The sequence below is a fragment of the Pseudorasbora parva genome, chromosome 16, assembly GCF_024679245.1.
Source record: "Pseudorasbora parva isolate DD20220531a chromosome 16, ASM2467924v1, whole genome shotgun sequence".
Taxonomy (NCBI): Eukaryota; Metazoa; Chordata; class Actinopteri; order Cypriniformes; family Gobionidae; genus Pseudorasbora; species Pseudorasbora parva.
Genome location: NC_090187.1, coordinates 39,657,360 through 39,674,955, shown reverse-complemented (window position 1 = coordinate 39,674,955; position 17,596 = coordinate 39,657,360). Strand labels below are relative to the sequence as shown.

At 38.2% G+C, this 17,596-nt stretch overlaps 1 protein-coding gene across 12 annotated transcripts in view; it reads right to left on the bottom strand.

Moving 5' to 3' along the window:
- Positions 1-17,596, bottom strand: part of plekha7a (pleckstrin homology domain containing, family A member 7a) — a 119,725-nt gene that overhangs the window by 49,661 nt on the left and 52,468 nt on the right. For all 12 annotated transcript variants that reach the window (XR_010898400.1, XR_010898401.1, XM_067419005.1 and 9 more), the window contains 2 exons: positions 11,731-11,814; positions 2,548-2,662 (listed from right to left, as the gene is read on the bottom strand). Coding sequence is in view for 10 of the 12 variants with exons in the window: in XM_067419005.1 (XP_067275106.1) it covers positions 2,548-2,662; positions 11,731-11,814 (199 nt within the window). In the remaining 2 variants the exon portion in view is untranslated. The remainder of the gene's footprint in view (positions 1-2,547; positions 2,663-11,730; positions 11,815-17,596) is intronic.

Genomic DNA, 17,596 nt, shown 5'->3' with positions numbered 1-17,596 from the left:
TGCCGTCACTGCCAACGACGAGAGCTACAAGCACTCATTCATCTAGAATAATCCAAACGCAGACAGGAGATGACACGGGCAGCGTTCCTGCTGGTGCACTTCTCTGCATCTCTTAAATCAAACTATGGCAGTCAGCCGTCACAACTCTTCAGATATTTTGCACATGCATTGTGAGAGGTAAAATAACAATGATGAATACAATGTTACCAAAGCCTCCATTATGACGCAATAAGTTAGCATCAAACAGCAGTTGTTTTTATATAGCAAAAGTCTATTTCCTTAGATCAGTGGTTCCTTAACTTTTTGACTCGGAGGGCACCTATTATGTTTTATGTTTTATAATACCCATTATAATATTTGAAGGCCCTAAATTAAATTAAATTAAATTAAATTAAATTAAATTAAATTAAATTAAATTAAATTAAATTAAATTAAATTAAATTAAATTAAATTAAATTAAATTAAATTAAATTAAATTAAATTAAATTAAATTAAATTAAATTATTAAATTATATTAAATTAAATTGGTCATAATATCTATAGACATGTGACATCACATATCCCACAATATAAAAATTAGCTGTTATTGTAGCTTGATTAAATTAATGATTTTTTTTAAGTGTACTTGCAGATAAAATAATATTAATTAAATAAAAGACCACTATGGCAGTCAGCCGTCACAACTCTTCAGATATTTTGCACATGCATTGTGAGAGGTAAAATAACAATGATGAATACAATGTTACCAAAGCCAGTATAGTGTGCCTACACTAAGATACACACTCTGACTAAATATAAAATATCTTAAACTGTGTTCTGAAGATGAACGGAGGTCTTACGGGTGTGGAACGACATTAGGGTGAGTCATTAATGACATAAATTTCATTTTTGGGTGAACTAACCCTTTAAGTCTATTTAGAGAGTACAAACTTAAGTGCACTTTAAAATAAATAAAGTTTGAAGCAATATAAATTTACAGAAGTACATTTGAAATCATTGTTTTAATAATCTTTTTTCATGTTTTTAAAGTACACTTATATGTTGACTAACATAATGTTTATGTAAATTATCACATTTATAATTTTTGATTTTACATTAAAAGTTAATATATTTTAAAAATGGCAACATCATTACAAATGCATTTAAATACAATACATACATGTTTGAATAGAAATTAAATTAAATTATTTTATCTTACCATAAATACTAGTCAGTATATTGAGCAGTACATTTTAAGGAACACTCCACCGTTTTTAGAAATATGGCTTATTCAACTTCTTTCCTACATTTAGATATGTGGGCAAATGCATTTTTGTCTCAGTGCATGTATTGCTTTAGTTTGGCAGGGTCGCCACTAGCTTAGCTTAGCATAATGAATGGAATCCTATGTTGCCAGCTAGCATGTCTCGAATAAATGTGATCCCAAAAAAATCCCACCTAATTACGTGTGGCCTGCGTATTCACAACCAGTACAAATAGCGATGCTGATTAAGACTAGGCGATTTCCTAGGCAGATATTGACTTGGGACTATATTATGGGGAAGCACAGGCGAACCAGAGATATTACAACACATTGCGATCGCTCAACAGTCGGAGGATGTGAGGATGAGAGCCGTGATATCTCTGCGCCCAAGTAGCAGTGCTTCGCCTGTGCTAGTCCCAAGTCAATACCTGCCTAGGAAATCGCCTAGTCTTAATCTGCGTCACTATTTGTATTCGTTGTGATTATGCAGTCCACAAGAAGTAATAATGTGTTTTTTTTATCACTTTTACTCGGGATATGCTAGCTAACAACATAGGATTCCATTCATTATGCTAAGCTAAGCTAGCGGCGACCCTGCCAAACTAAAACAATGCATGCACTGAGACAAAAATGCATTTGCCCACATATCTAAATGTAGGAAAGAAGTTGAATAAGTCCTATTTCTAAAAATGGTGAAGTGTTCCTTTAACCATATTTCAAAGACAACAGAAGAAATTACTTAAGTCCTACTTATTTTGCAGTTCAGTCTGCACTTCTTACCATAAGTTTTTTTTACTCTTTTAAAAATTTTCTAAAGTATACTGCTTTTTTCACAAGGAAATGTTTGGAACAGTAACAAATAATGATGAAATTGTACTTATAGAGTAATTTATACCTTTAATTTAAAAAAGTGTTATTCAGCTCATGTGCATCCTATTCCAAACAATGCATCCTTACACAGATGTGCACCAAATCACTCACAATCCGAATCCCAATCCGTTTCATCGATGTTCTGTGTCTGCTCAGAGATGGCAGTCAGGCGCTCTGATCACTCTGTGTTTGTGTCACCAGCACTAGGGAATTCACGCCTCAGCCCAGAAGAATAAACACTCTAATTACCACAACAGATGCTAACCAAGCATGGACAATGTTCTGCATCAGGAGTCTTGTCAAGTTAACTTGTTCGTTTCGTTTTATACAAAGAGGTACGGCCTTCTACTTCTGTCTCTACAAAATACCAGGACTATTTTCCTACCCTTTGACTCGTTTTGTTGCCGATCCAACAGGATCAGGTTGTGACTGACCTTTGAGCCTGAATTGGTGTCCACAGTGGAGGTGGTAACGGTAGTGGAGGCCTCGCTAATTGTGCTGGAGGGTCTTGTGGTCGTCTCAGGCTTCCTCTGCATGTGTCCGCCAGTCCTGTAGAGGAGAGCACAATGATGGTTTTCAAGAGGTACAGCAGTTTCTTTGAGGAATTAACTACATGCAATGCATCTCATTAGTGCTGCACACCTTAAATCGCTTGAGTTCTGATGTTTTCAGAATCTCAGAGTCGCTCGGTTTTCAGTAAAAGCTGCTTGTGGCAAGCAGGGCGAGGCAGAGAGCTGCGGGAACAAAGCAAGGCTGGTGGCGCGAGTGCAAATAAACCTAGAGTCTCCAGGAGAAGGACTTTATTTGTCTATTTATGAACTTTATGTGTTTTTTATTGTGTTTATATACGGCAGTCGTCCATGAGGAGCCGCTGCTTTACTTTCGTTTGTGTTTGTGTCATTTAGCATTACGTTGATCTTTCGCCGTTCATGCCTTCTTCATTCCAGAGCCTTTAAACTTTGCTACACTGCTCCACAGGAACACATCTCTGCATCAGCTCTGAGTTTGGACCACAGTAACATGCATTTGAGAACATAACATGCTCCAACCATTTTCCCAAACCTGGAGAAAAATGTCATTATATACCAATATCACAATATTACTACCTGATAATGGCATGACAATTTCACATTAGTGGAAGTGAAATCCTCTGTAATCAGAAGTCTCAGTCATAGTGCTCGTATAGTTGAGTGCTAGCATATGATGCAATAAGCCGGTGGCAAACCATGACATTTGACTAGAACTCTGCATGGTGTCATCCATGACAAAGTGTTTCACTGCTCTCAGGAGTTTGATATTAATGTTACACTTCCTAAATTGAAAATGGTAAGTTTCCACCAAACTATCATAGATACTACAGTTATTGTTACAACAGTTACAATGTATTTTAGCCACCATTGTCACTAAAAAGTAGCAGAAGCTCTGAAAACTTTGTACTGTTTGAAAGAGAACTATGGCATCTTAGTGGAAATAATGGTTACAGGTAATAGTATATGTGGCTAGTTTTAAATATGAATGCCTAACTGTTTAAAGGAGTACTTCAGCGCTGGGAAGATGAACCTGTATTTAAACTGGGTCATTAATGTAGTAGAAATGTGAAATACATTTTTTAATTTGGTGCTTTCTAGACTGAGAAAAGACAGAAAATGTATTTTTGTCTAATGGGGATGAAAGGCAACAATTCCCAGAACGCTTCGCTGCCCTGTGAGACCATTCCCGAAGCCACCACTACTGGATAACTGAATCACTTTCACTTTCCCACTGCGAACGCGTTCATTTTCAGAAAATCAGTTCAGTTAGAGAACAGACACCACAATTAAAAACTGAACATGTCTGTTCAATATATGATTTAGCCGTTGAGGGAGTCTCACTGGAGTCTCACTGAAGTCTCACAGCCCAAAACGCTGCAGGAGTCAGATTACAATGACAGTCATGGATGAGCTCGTGATGAGAGCTGAGGTAATCGTGATCGAGTTCGCGGCATAGATTCACAGCGCGTGTTGAGTCTGCCGTGTTTTCAGTCCATGCCTTTGGAAGCTTAACTTTCATAGTAATTAATTTGAGAAGTTAAAACAATCACTTTGCTCCGCTGGCCGCTCTGTTTACATGAATGCCCGCGGCTGCCCAAGCTGAACTGTGAGTGCGATATCCATCCCCCATGCAGGAAATGGCTCCTTCTGCTAGTTGTAGTCTTTAGCCTCTGGCCAAAAATTCCTCCGATGACGCAAATTGACGATATTTGTGTCATCGGAGGAATTTTTCTAGAATGCATATATCTCTTGACTCAGGGGGATATGAGAGGGGGGGAGCACGATCATTTGAATACACTCCAGGGTTTCTACTGATACAAAGCCATATGCTAATCGCTGAAGTAACCCTTTAAGCCTTCTGACACTTCCAAAGCATCACTAATGGGCCTTGAATCCTGATTTCATTCAACTTAATAATAAACTAATATTTAATTCCACACAGAAAAGAAGTGATACAAATTTCAGTTCAAATAAAAATGGATTATCCAATGTAATTAGATATTGAAATGAAATGTCTATACAATGTTTCCATTGAAATCAATTTTGGCTTAAAGGCTTAAAATAAAATTTCTTAAACTTTCTTTCTCTTTCTTCTTTGGAACATAAGACAAGAAACTTTTTTTTGTCTATGCAACAGAAGTAAAGGGTAACATTAAAAAAAAAAAAACTATTTTGCATTCCACAGAAAATGATTTTTGCATGAACTATACCTTTAAGTCTGCCATTAAGAGCAATTTTAGTGTCTAGCTGCCTATGTAGAACACTTCAAATTGGTCACTTATAAGGTTCCATGGCTGTTGGAAGCCAGCAGACTATGTAGGTAGTAGGAAGTGAAGTGGCTCAATAGGATTTGGAACAGGATTGACAACCATTCTAATGCAACACTGCTCTGTCCCTTACTAATTCACACTAGAGATGCATAGTAGCAGTTTTTAATATCACAGGCTCACTTCAAAAAGCTTTTAGTAGATTACAGCTGCTGTGATGTGTCAAGTATAATTCCCCATGATTAGACAAAGAATGAACTTTCCCTTCAGCACTCACTGGCCTGCATGTCAAATCAAATTCCTCAGGCAGGTTATATTGCAGGGTTATGAACTTATGCAAACTCACAAATAACTTTTAAAACATATTTCTGATAAATACTGTTTTAATATTCTACATATCAAATTTATAAATGTCCTGACTGTCCATTTTGATACTTGTATTGCATGCTTGCTGACTAAAAGTATTAATTTCTTTCCAAAATCAACAACAACAAAACATAGCAGAGCCAAAACTTTTGAACGATTGCCAAAAAGTTGCCAGTCAGCGCTAGCATTTTTGATAATTTTCACAAAAGTTTCATGACCCCAGAATATTTGATTTTATGAATATCTGAACATGCAATATATCAAAAGAAAGAAGCGAGCCTCAGCTTTTAAACAAAACCTGTTTTATTCTAGCTTCATGCATTCTTTTTTTTCTGAATGTGGGCAAGTTTCATAAAAAATAAACATTTTGAGCAAAAAGCTCAGAAAATTGTGTTTTTGTCAAAGACTACGTCTGGATCAGATTCAGAACCATGATCAAACAGATGAAGTAGATTGAGTCCATCAACACCCCTAAATGCTTGCACAGTCCTTTAGTTCGTCCTGGGTCGACATTTCATTCAGTACCATTACGCAGTTTTGTTAATATGCTGTCTTCCGTTGATGATCACCTTATTTTACAATGCATCTGCTTACATACGCTATCATCGCATGTTTCTGCTTCTTCTTTACGTCTTTTGATCAGGAGATTCTGTATTCTTTCAGACGATGCATAATACCGCCCCCTACCTTATAACAGTGAAAACATGGAAAGCAGGAAAATTCTGTCAATGGCGGGGAAAGAGTTAAATATATATCCCAGCTATGAAAACTCAGAACAGCACAGGCTCCTGGCAAACTAGGACAGAACTACTGCTTTTGGCTCCTCTTCAGTCAGAGAGGAACCAAAGGTATCCGTCAATATTAAAATAATCAGAGCTGACTCAATATACGGCTGCTATATCTTAGTTAAGCGGGTTAAATCTGTATTATCTGTCTTTTATGGCAAAAACACTGCCAGACTGAAAACTTTGTCTGATCATTTACAGATAAAATGTCTCATCTCCCGATTCCAGCTGGCATAATTACAAAGGAAACCACTTTAAGTAAACACAATCTATTGCCTACACAACAACGAACGTTGTGTTTTTCATAACTGTCATTACAGTCTGACCTTGAGCCGCCTGAAAACAGAACAACAAAATATTGTCATTCAGTCATCCTAAGCCTTTTCTCATACAATATGCCATAAGCCTCACTACCATAACACCCAAACATTAACACAAACCTGCATGACATATGTTTGTTCTTTTTCATCAGTTTTAATCAGGTTGTCTTAGAGGTAGAGTCAACAGGGAGAGAGCCGAGGAAACCTCACAGCACGATTCTCACACTTAGAATCTTAAAACAGATGGCCAGACATGCAAAGAGCCAACATACAAAAGAGATAGAAACAGATTGTCCTTATAGCTGTACACATTTGAGAAATCCATGGGCTTTGGGCACTCAAATGCCTCTAGTCGCAGAAAGAATAAGCATGGTGCAAATGCTATACAAATTGATACAATCTGACTGTGACCGAGTCTGGCAGTGTTGTTTTAGTTAAAGGGATAGTTATTTAATCCCTCCTTTCGTTCCAAACCCATAAGACTTTCGTTCATCTTCAGAAATGAAGATCTTTTTGATGAAATCTGAGAGCTTTCTGTCTCTCCATTGACAGCTACACAACTACTACTTTTCATAAATAGATCATAAAACGAATCCATATGAATTGAGCGGTTTAATCCAAATTTTCTGAAGACACTCGATCACTTTATATGATAAACAGATTTTATTCACTTATAAACTTTCATCAACGCACACAGTTGTGGTAAACGGAAGCTTGAGGATGCTCACTTGACATGTGAGAACCAATGAGGTTCATTCTCGTGTTACGCAGCACGTTTGAGCTTCAGCGAGAACCAATGAGGTTCATTCTCGTGTTACGCAGCACGTTTGAGCTTCAGTAAGAACCAATGAGGTTCATTCTCATGTTACGCAGCACGTTTGAGCTTCAGTAACCAATGAGGTTCATTCTCGTGTTACGCAGCACGTTTGAGCTTCAGCGAGAACCAATGAGGTTTGTTCTCACTCATCAAACAGGTTCGGTTGAGCTGTAATGGATGTGAATAAAAGCCTAAATGAAATCTGTTCATCATATAAAGCTGTTAAGTCTCTTTGGTCTAAACCGCTTTCATATGGATTAGTTTTACGATCTCTTAATGAACTTTTTTAAGTGTTAAAGTGGTAGTTGTATAGCTGTCTATGGAGGGATGGAAAACTCTCAGATTTCATCAAAAAGATCTTCATTTCTGAATGAAAGTCTGGTTTTGGGACGGCATGAGGGTGAGTAATTAATGACAGAATTTTTATTTTCTAAAAATAGCACTGGTCTCTGGGATATTCTGGTGCTTATATGTCAAGTGGCCTCTGGGGCCCCATACAGGGCCTGTGGACACCACGTCAAACAAGCATACTCCATATCTCTAAGGCTGGGGTCACCAGAGACTGAATAGTCTATCATTATACACTGATGAGCCAAAACATTATTCACAGATGAAGTGAATATCATTGATCATCTCCAAACAAGGCTACATATTAAGGTCCGGTTAGATCAGAGCAAACAAACAATCAGTTCTTATAATTAATGTGTTTGATGCAGGAATAAAAATCTGAGTGACTTTGACAAGGGCAAAAAGTTATGCAAGTCAGAGTATCTCTGAAACGGCAAGGCTTGTGGGTCAGCAGTGGTGAGTATTTACCAACAGTGGTCAGAGGAAGAACAAACTAAAAAATAAATAAACGGGCGTCAGGGTGTTGGGGGCCAAGGCTCATCGCTGCACAAGGGCAACGAAGGCTATCTCGTCTGGTCCGAGCAAACAGAATGTCTGAGGCACAACTCACACAAAATGTTAATGATGGTTATGGGAGGAACGTGTCACAACACACAGTTCATGATACTCTGCTGTGTAGCTGGAGACCAATCAGAGTGCCTATGATGATCTCTGTCCACCGACAAAAGCAATGGGCATGCGAGCAGTAGGATAATGCACCCTGTCACACTCCACACATTGTTCAGGAATGGTTTGAGGAACATGACAGAGTTCAAGGTGTTGCACCGACCTCCAAATTCCTCAGATTTCAATCCGACTGAGCATCTGTGGGATGTGCTGGACCAACAAGTTCAATCCACGGTGGCTCCTCCTCACCATGCATTGGTGGGTCGGTGCCGTTTTGGCAGAATGCAGAGGACCAACGGGATATAGACAGGTGGACATAACACTGGAGCTCATTGATGTAAGTCCATGGGATGTTATTTCTTGTTTTACACCAGAAGAAAATTGGATGATCGCTTAGAAAAGTAATAGCATACTACATGCCTGTGCAAAATGAGTTGTGCAGCAAAGTCTAAAAAAAATTATACTTATAAATAAATAAAATTGTCAAGTATCCAGCACAATCTGTCATCATACTCAGCATGATGTATAGCAGTTCTGTTATTATACAGTTCTATACAGACGACTAGTTCTTTCCAACATGTGATATGGCTGATACATTAACAACCAATGACACATAACCTGCCGTTCTCAGAAAGCCTCGTGCACCCACACAGCGTTTAATGAGATGCATCCATTAGGATATGGCAGGAGAATACGGCCTCCTGCTTGCAGTCAGATGCTAAGAGAAGCCCAGTCTTTTGTGATATATGTGCTAATATGAGCAGCTTTTAGAGAGATTCGGGTTAGATAAGACCGGTGGGCAGCTGTTGAAATGGAGATCTAATGCCAGCTTATTCTCGAACACGGAGCATGGATTGTGTAACCTTATTATAGAGTTCCCTAACATAACCTGAAAGATTTCGGTGCATCTCTTAAAAGCATAAAATGAAACAGTCCAGAACTGTGTCGTGCGTGAAAACCATAACGATACATTTTCCTGTACAAACCATTCTTGATGCAGAGCATAACAACCCATGTGATCTGCACACACGTTTGAGAAAACAGACAGCTGTAATATAAGTTACAACTTGATAGCAAGAGGGCAAATATAAAGAGCAAGACTAGTGATACTTAAGTCAGCTGTATCCTTCCAGCTCTGCTTCTACCAACATATAGATCATAACGGTATGATGGTACTGCCTTATAATCCAAGTAAAGAGTCCTGTTCAATGGCATAATAAAGAGCTACTAAAATAGACTACCGTTCAAAAGTTTGGGGTCGGTACAATTTTCTTCTTGTTCATGAAGGCAGTAAAAACTGTAATATTGTAAAATATTAACAATTTAAAATAACTCTTTTTCTTTATTTAATATATTTTAAAGGGATAGTTCACCCAAAAATGAAAATTGTATGTTTATCTGCTTACCCCCAAGGCATCCAACATGTATGTGTCACACCCACATGTTGGATGCACTGGGGGTAAGCAGATAAACATTCAATTTTCATTTTTTGGGTGAACTTTCCCTTTAAAAAGCTATTTATTCCTGCGATGCAAAGCTACATTTTCAGCATCATTACTCCAGTCTTCAGTGTCACATGATCACACAAATTATTCTAATATGCTGATTTGCGGCTCATGTAACATTTCTTATTATTATCAATGTTGATTCATTTATCCAAAAACCAGGTTGTTGACTTGTGTACTTAGATTATCCCAAATGTTTCTAAGAATGTTAAAATCCAGAGAAATAAACAATTTTAACCAGGATTTTTGGACCATGTCCGTGCATAACCTATCAATGACATTTCCGCGTTACCCTCATTTATTTTGTAGAAACCACGGAAACACCAAAGACGCTCTAATATATGTATTTTATTAGACAGGTGAGCAACTGTTTGGAGACATGCATCGACAGAAAACGAATCATTGTTATATAGTTCAACACAGTTAGTTTTATTGTTTAAATCTTGTTTTCTTGATTTTCCGCGAGTATCATGTTTTATTATGCCTAATATCGATCTATCATACTGAAGTGTGCAACAAGTGTCTCATAGTAGCGGCAGTGGCTCAGTGGTTCATGTAGGTTGTCTACAAACCAGAAGGTTGGTGGTTCAATCCCCGGTTCCACTTGACCAAGTGTCGAAGTGTCCATGAGCAAGACACCTAACCCCAGCTGCTCCCGACGAGCTGGATGGCGCCTTACATGGCTGACATCGCCGTCGGTGTATGAATGGGTGAATGTGAGGCAAAAATGTAAAGCGCTTTGGATAAAAGCGCTATATAAATGCAGTCCATTTCATAGTAGCCGCCGAGTGAACGTGCTAAGCAATATAACAACTTTTAACACACTCAAAAATGTATCTAATATGGTAAATATGTAAATATGGTAAAACAACAATGTTGAATGATTTTGAAGTTGGAGATGTAGGTTTTTATTGGTAAAGGGTGTGACCTTTCTGACGTGATTACGTAATCTGTGGCGTGACGCAGAGCAGCGCAAGATGAGAAATTTAGGTTAAAACGTTTTTTTTTTTTTTTTTTTACATAACAGATGGTTTCGCTAGATAAGACCCTACTCCTCAGCTGGGATCGTGCAGAGCCTCTGAAGCCTTTTGAAACTGCATTGATTTGGACCTTCAACCTGTTGGTTGTCATAAAAGTCTATTATGTGGATCCTGAAATGTTTCCCCCCTTAAAAAACTTAATTTCTTTTCGACTGAAGAAACAAAGACACAAACATCTTGGATGAAATGGGGTGAGTAAAATATCAGAACATTTTAATTTTAAAGTAAACGAATCCTTTAAAAGGCATAATATGTAAAAATGTGGATTAAAATATCCTAAAATACCCACTTTCCACACACTCCAATGTATTTTCAGTATGATTGTATTGATCAAGTAAAACAAATCAAATGTTGCGTAATTCAGTAGTAATTCAGCACTTGTGGCTATTCATTTGAATGAAATAAAATAATATGAATTTAAGTGATCAAATGTAATTGTGACAAATTTCAAGTTTAGGGAAGAAGTTAAGGAAAGTAACTATTGTTTATAATAATATAAACAAAACAAAAGGAGCGGCAGCGGCCAACTGCAGCATATAAGCGTAATTATAAAAGCAAGGTAAAAGGCTCTCTGTCTGCCCCGCCCGGCTTCATCCCACAGAAATATTAATAAAACTTTAACACATTAGCTCATCCATCTACACAATTTCTCATGCCGAGTTCCATCAGATCGCTTACCATCCGCTGTGGAGGCGAAGTTGACGTCTCACATTATTCTATGCTCATTCACATCATCATGAAGCTACGCGTTGGTTATTCAATAAGCAACCTCTAGTGGTGAAACTTACATATTGTGCCTTAAATTAAATCCCTTATTGACATGGAGCGCGAGATAGGATGGTTTTTAGAACGCAGTTATTAGAGACTAAACTCAAGGTGTGGGCTGCTAGTTTGAGACAGGACATAAATATAACTGAATCAGAAATGACCTAGTCAACCTTTACTATGATCAATGTCAAAAGGCAATACTTACTGGTCTTGAAGTCTGAAATCAGTGTTCTCAGCAGAGATCTGGCCTGTCACTGGATGTATGAATGTAGTCGTTCTCTGGTTATGGCTGCGGATAAGACAAAAACAAAGCAGCATCGCATTAGCATGATTATTATGCTTCCCTGAAGCAAAAACGCATATCACCAGCTGAATGCCAGCACAATCAGAGCCTTAGATTTTCCCAGACGTGTCCATCAAAATGAATCACACACACCAGTGAATATAATCAGGTTGTTTACACGTTTGAGACAGTAGCCAGTGACTAATGACTGTTTATAACCTAATACCATCTAAAATTTTACATTCAGTAAGTAAAGCGTCATTGGAAATGATTTACTCTCTCAGTGTAACGTAGTATCAGGTTTGGCAAAAAGTCAGCATGACATGAATGTGCCTATTTTAAGAAACTGCTCCAACATCAAGTTACATGTGAGGGGGACACTTTGCAAAGTAGAAATATGCTGGCCATATGAACAGAGGAATTGTCTCTTGTATGTATTCAAGTGCTTCATGAAAGTTTGTTTCTAAAACAACCTAAAGAGATTAAATAACTGTGCTTGCATATGTAATCAGTGGTATGCTTCCATTTATGTCTGAGCTCATAAAAAGCATGTTTTCTGTCTGTTTAATGGCTGCAGTGTTAGGGAAAATGTTGTTTGAAAAAGAAACACAAAATGAGTCAATATTTGATGGTAATTACAGTAATAATTACAGTATACCTTCGTGTAGTGCATTTAACAGCACCTTACACAAAGTGCTTTAGTTTAAAACACACCCACGCACACACACATACACATGTTGTTTACATTTAGTGTAGTAACACAACGTCACTACACTAAATGTGTAGTTTGATCACATTAGTAAAATGTTATGTGCAAAAAAGGGTCCATTGTCTATTGTAAATCACGCAGTATGAAGCACAGTTCAAACTGAAGTCCGTTTCAAACTTTTCTGTGGGTCAATGTAGCCTTCTGTGGGTCATCCTCACAAAAAATTCCCAATCGTGTGGATTCCTTTTGAAGTGATTGCACTGTAAACCCGAATAAGCTGACATAACTCAAAAAAATGGAGTCAATCGGTTAAGAAATTTAGTAAGCAGAACTTGCAGATTTTGATTTTGTATTCGCACATTTTAATTGCTCTTAACCTCAAATATTTGCATAAGTTAATTCACACATTTGAATTAAAATGATCAACTTAAATATATTTTAGTAGTGGAAAATTGGCTAGCTTTAACTAGATAATTAAATAAATGCTACCTTGCAAATTAGTAACACAATGCTTTGATAGCATTTGCTGAATGAGTACAGCAATATAGAACATTTAACATACTGTACATCTGTATGTTATACACTAAATAAATATCCACCTTAAAATTAATCTTGCACAAAAATGTTAGCCTAGAAATCTAGACGCACCCTAGCAGAAGCAAATCTAATCTGCCGCGAGTGTCGTCTAGCAACTCTCAATACACTTCTGAGCTGTAAAAGCCAAACTCTAGTCGGGCCAATCACATCGTGTATAGAGTCGGTAGGCGGGGCTTAACATAATGATGGCCGAGTTGCGCTTGCGTGCTACTAGTAAACACAGGAACTGGCGAACGGCGGTCTTTCGAAACAGCTTTGACCGCGATTGGAGTTAAGCTTTTCTCTGAGAAAAGACCAAAGAACGGCACTGAAGTCATTCTTAAGAAGGGTAGATGTGTTCGGAGTTTTGCCGACCGGATACGGCGAAAGTATAATCAGTCAACTAGCTCCGCTTCACCTTCGTTGCTCTGGTTGGTTGAAGTGCTATCCTATCGCGCGCAGAGGGAGTTTGAAAGACAATCATTTATCCCACCCCTCGGATTGAGCCCTGTCAATGGTGAGTTTCCAGACCAAACATCTTGATGTGGGTCTGGCTTCTCAGGCTACAAAAACGTATATAACACTTAATTTTGGCATTCACTCTCCCTTTTAAGTTTAATTGCAAAGCATGCTGGGAAACAAAAATTCCAGCCCAGTTTCAGTTACATTTAAGTTTGTCTAAATGAAAAGAAACAAGTTCATAAAAATCAAAATAACGAAACAATTCAGATTACTTAATGTGTCCGTTTTGTGAACAAAAGAAAAAGAAAGTTTTAAATACTCAAAAAAGTTAATTTATTTGAACTAATTTGTTAATTTAAGTTGGCTCTACTCAAACTAAGATTAAGTAAAACAATTTTGAGCGTTAGGGTTTACAGTGTGGATTTTACTCATGCAGTAAATGTGACCACACCTTTGTCCTGTGTAATTCCTTAAACCTAATCCTACTACTGTGAATTAACTTCTGATTAGACTAATGCAAAAACCAAGGTGAGAAAAAAATGGGTCCAGTGGAAGGAAACAAATGATGAATGATGAAATGCTTTTTACAGTGTATACTTGACATGAACTGGCCCATAAATGTTGATTCTTATGATCAAAAAGCCCAATTGCTAACCAAAACTAGCCCAATCTTGACCAAAACTAGCCCAAGTTAGTCGCTTCAATCCATGAACCACAAAAACTACCCACAGCAACAGTGTAAATGTAGGCCAATTCTGCAAATCTGCTAACTTCTTCTAAGGACAGCTGATATTACTTTATCTATTGCCGGTTACATACTTTATTTGCGTGCTTTTGCGACTGCAGGCCCAAAACTTTGGAACAGTCTGCCTCTCTATATCAGACTGGCTCCTTCAGTTTCCATCTTTAAATCTTCTTTAAAGACTTTTTTGTTTTCTCTTGCTTTTGATGCTCATTGCCTCTGATATGATTACTGCTTTTTATTTATTTTTTTTGTTTTATTTTTTCAGTTGTTTCTTTTGTCCTGTACTGCTCTGCATTTTATTCTCTCCTATGTACAGCACTTTGGTCAGCTTTGGTTGTTTTTAAATGTGCTTTATAAATAAATATTGTATTGTATTGTATTATTGTATTGTATTATTTACAAGGCGAGACAAATTATGCCATATAGAGTGCAACCATGCCCACCCACTATTTTAAGACCATGGTCCTTTAGTATTTTTATTTATTCATTAGGATTCAATCATCATACAGTTATACAGACTTTGGGCCCTATTTTTACAATCTGAAACGCAAGTGTCAAAGCGCGGAGCGCAAGTAACTTTGTGGGCGGGTCTCGGCGCTGTTGCTATTTTCCCGGCGGGATAAATGGCTCTTGCGCCCGGAGCAAATCTAAAATGGGTTGGTCTGAAGTAGCTTCATTATTCATAGGTGTGGTTTGGGCGTAACGTGAATAAACCAATCAGAGCGTCATCCAACATTCCCTTTAAAAGCAGCTGCGCAAGTTCCATTATGGGATTGCTATTGTTATGGCGTATTTACCAGGCGCACGCCAGGAGCGGTTCACAGCCGAGGAGACTGATGTTCTTGTAAGAGCAGTGAAAGACAGAGAAGTTGTGTTGTATGGGGATGGGAGAAACATATATGTCTTGCCACTATTGGGCAAACAGGTCTGATCCTTAATTACTACAATTAGCCTGAATAATTTGTAAGCTAGATTTATGCCTATTTTTTTACATCTTCGTGGCACACCACAATGATTTCCCTCATCTCATGTGTTAATATTTTTTTAGTGTAACAATTTATGATTTGCAAAAATAACTGTTGCATCTGTGTAGATTACATGAGCAAAGTGTATGCAACGCGCCACTGACTTTAGACTAGGTTTTTTCTGGTCAGTGGCGCAATTGTTTAATGGAACAGCAAAATAGCACCAGGGATTGTTTGCGCCAGAACACGCCTCCTTTTTTGCGCTGAACCGCCCAGGGAGCGCAAGTTCATTCACTAGTTTAGCGACGTGCTTCTGTGGAGGGAAAAGCGCGCTTTGCGCGGGTGCAAAATAGGAATGACACATGCGTCGGTGTACAAAGTCAATTGCGCTGGGTGCAAGATAGGGCCCTTAAATGTAAACCTCCATTAAAGAGATACAGTGTAGGCCTCTATAAAGGTTTCAAAGTGAGTTACCTATGGAACAAATGAATGGGATTTTTACTTCCGGAACCCAACTGTTGCACTCTATTGCTTGTTGCTTCCATTCATAGTAATAAAAGTGAACCGCCAAGGTATAGAATATAGACAGTCTTTGGTCTAACTGAAAGCACACAGTATAGCATGAATAAGCCCTGCACTGTTCTATTGAAGAGCCGGGAAAAATTCAGCCTTGGAGATTGTATTAATCATGGCAAACTCAGGAAGCTCAATGGTCCCTGAGAGATGAAGAAACTTGTGTCAGACATGACTCCAACCACTATCATCTCCCACGCTTGGCAGACAAGCCCTGAAGAAGAGCCACAGAAAAGCTCTGTCACTATTTAAGATTTAAAGAGTGTAGAACTAGATGACATGTGGTTTCTTGGCATTACAAACACGGAGTGTTTATTATTTTCCCCCTTTTTTGACTGACCTCGAAGCCTTGAACGTATAGCACTCCCTAGCTGAACAGGAATGCTGTGAAGCCATTTCAGCAGAAGAACACGCTGCATCAACAGTGTAAACATGTGAACTCAACATGCTTTAACACTTCCACTGAAGCAGTGAGAGGTAAAGGTGAGGTCAGAGCGCATTGTTTCCTTTCCAGTCACGTCTATATATTTAAAGACCATAAGTCACTGCATGGAGATGCCACACAGGTTGCGGCGGCTATATAAGCTTTACGGTTGTTGATAATGGAGCTCTTTACAATTCTTCCTGACAGGCTGTGGTAAGTAATGTTGTGTGCACAAACATGGCATCCATCCTTGACTGGAGCCCCCGGATCTCTATAATCACCACCACACCTGTTTAGTCTCATGTGATCACGAAACACTCGCTGCAATGCCTCATCCAAACCACGTGTGCACCTTATCCTACTCCTTATCTACTCGAAACAAACCTGAAATTGTGATATGGCTGGTCCATATTTGTGATATAATCTTTTTCAGATGAATGAATGCAATGGGAACAAAATTAGTTGCTTTACAAGTCAATCAGAATGTTTTTTTCCTGTCTAACTGAGCGATCCTCAACAAACTGCATATTTGCGAATATTTCGGTCTTCGTAACTTGTCTCTAGTCACTTGTGTTATGAAATGGTCACAGACATACTTGATTTTTCTTGTCAATTTGAAAAAACACAACTCTCTGAATCAAATGTCAGGATGAGTGGAAGTCATCAAGTGGTCTTCCGGCGATTAGACTCTCAAGCAAACTTGGCACATCACAAGCTAAACTGCAAGTGAAAGGCAAGAATGACTATAAATATAAATGCATTCATTTATCTGAGGATGCAAGGCTATATCGAGCTAAGCAGTGCACGTCAAATGTGTCGGGCACCAAGACTATTTACCCCAAAGTGAGAGCTTTGTCTTTGTATTATACGTTTTGACCTTAAAATTTTTATTTGTTCAATAGCTGTGTAATGTTGGCGTTTATTTAAAAATGCTCAAATGAGCTGTGTTTGAACACAAGCAAGAGGTTGAAAAGCATTTTAAAGGGTTCTCTCATTGGGACAAGGACATTTCCATTCACATCACACAGAATGATGAAATTTACAGAAAGCCGAGATACAAATTTCAGCTTCTGACATTTAATGCAGGTCCCCTGGTTACAATGAATCACTAGATAATCAGTTAGAATCCCACACACCGACTCAGGGTCAGCATGCAATTTGCTGCCATATAGATCAGCCAAAATCATTTCATATGACAGAAATGAGTCATAATATATCAACATTTAATATTATAGCATGCGCAGTGATTTAATGAGTAGCTTCATTTTTGTGTTCGACTAGCCTGATCAAGTTTCCGCCACAGTGAAAGCTTCTTAGTTAAACTTAAACTCGCC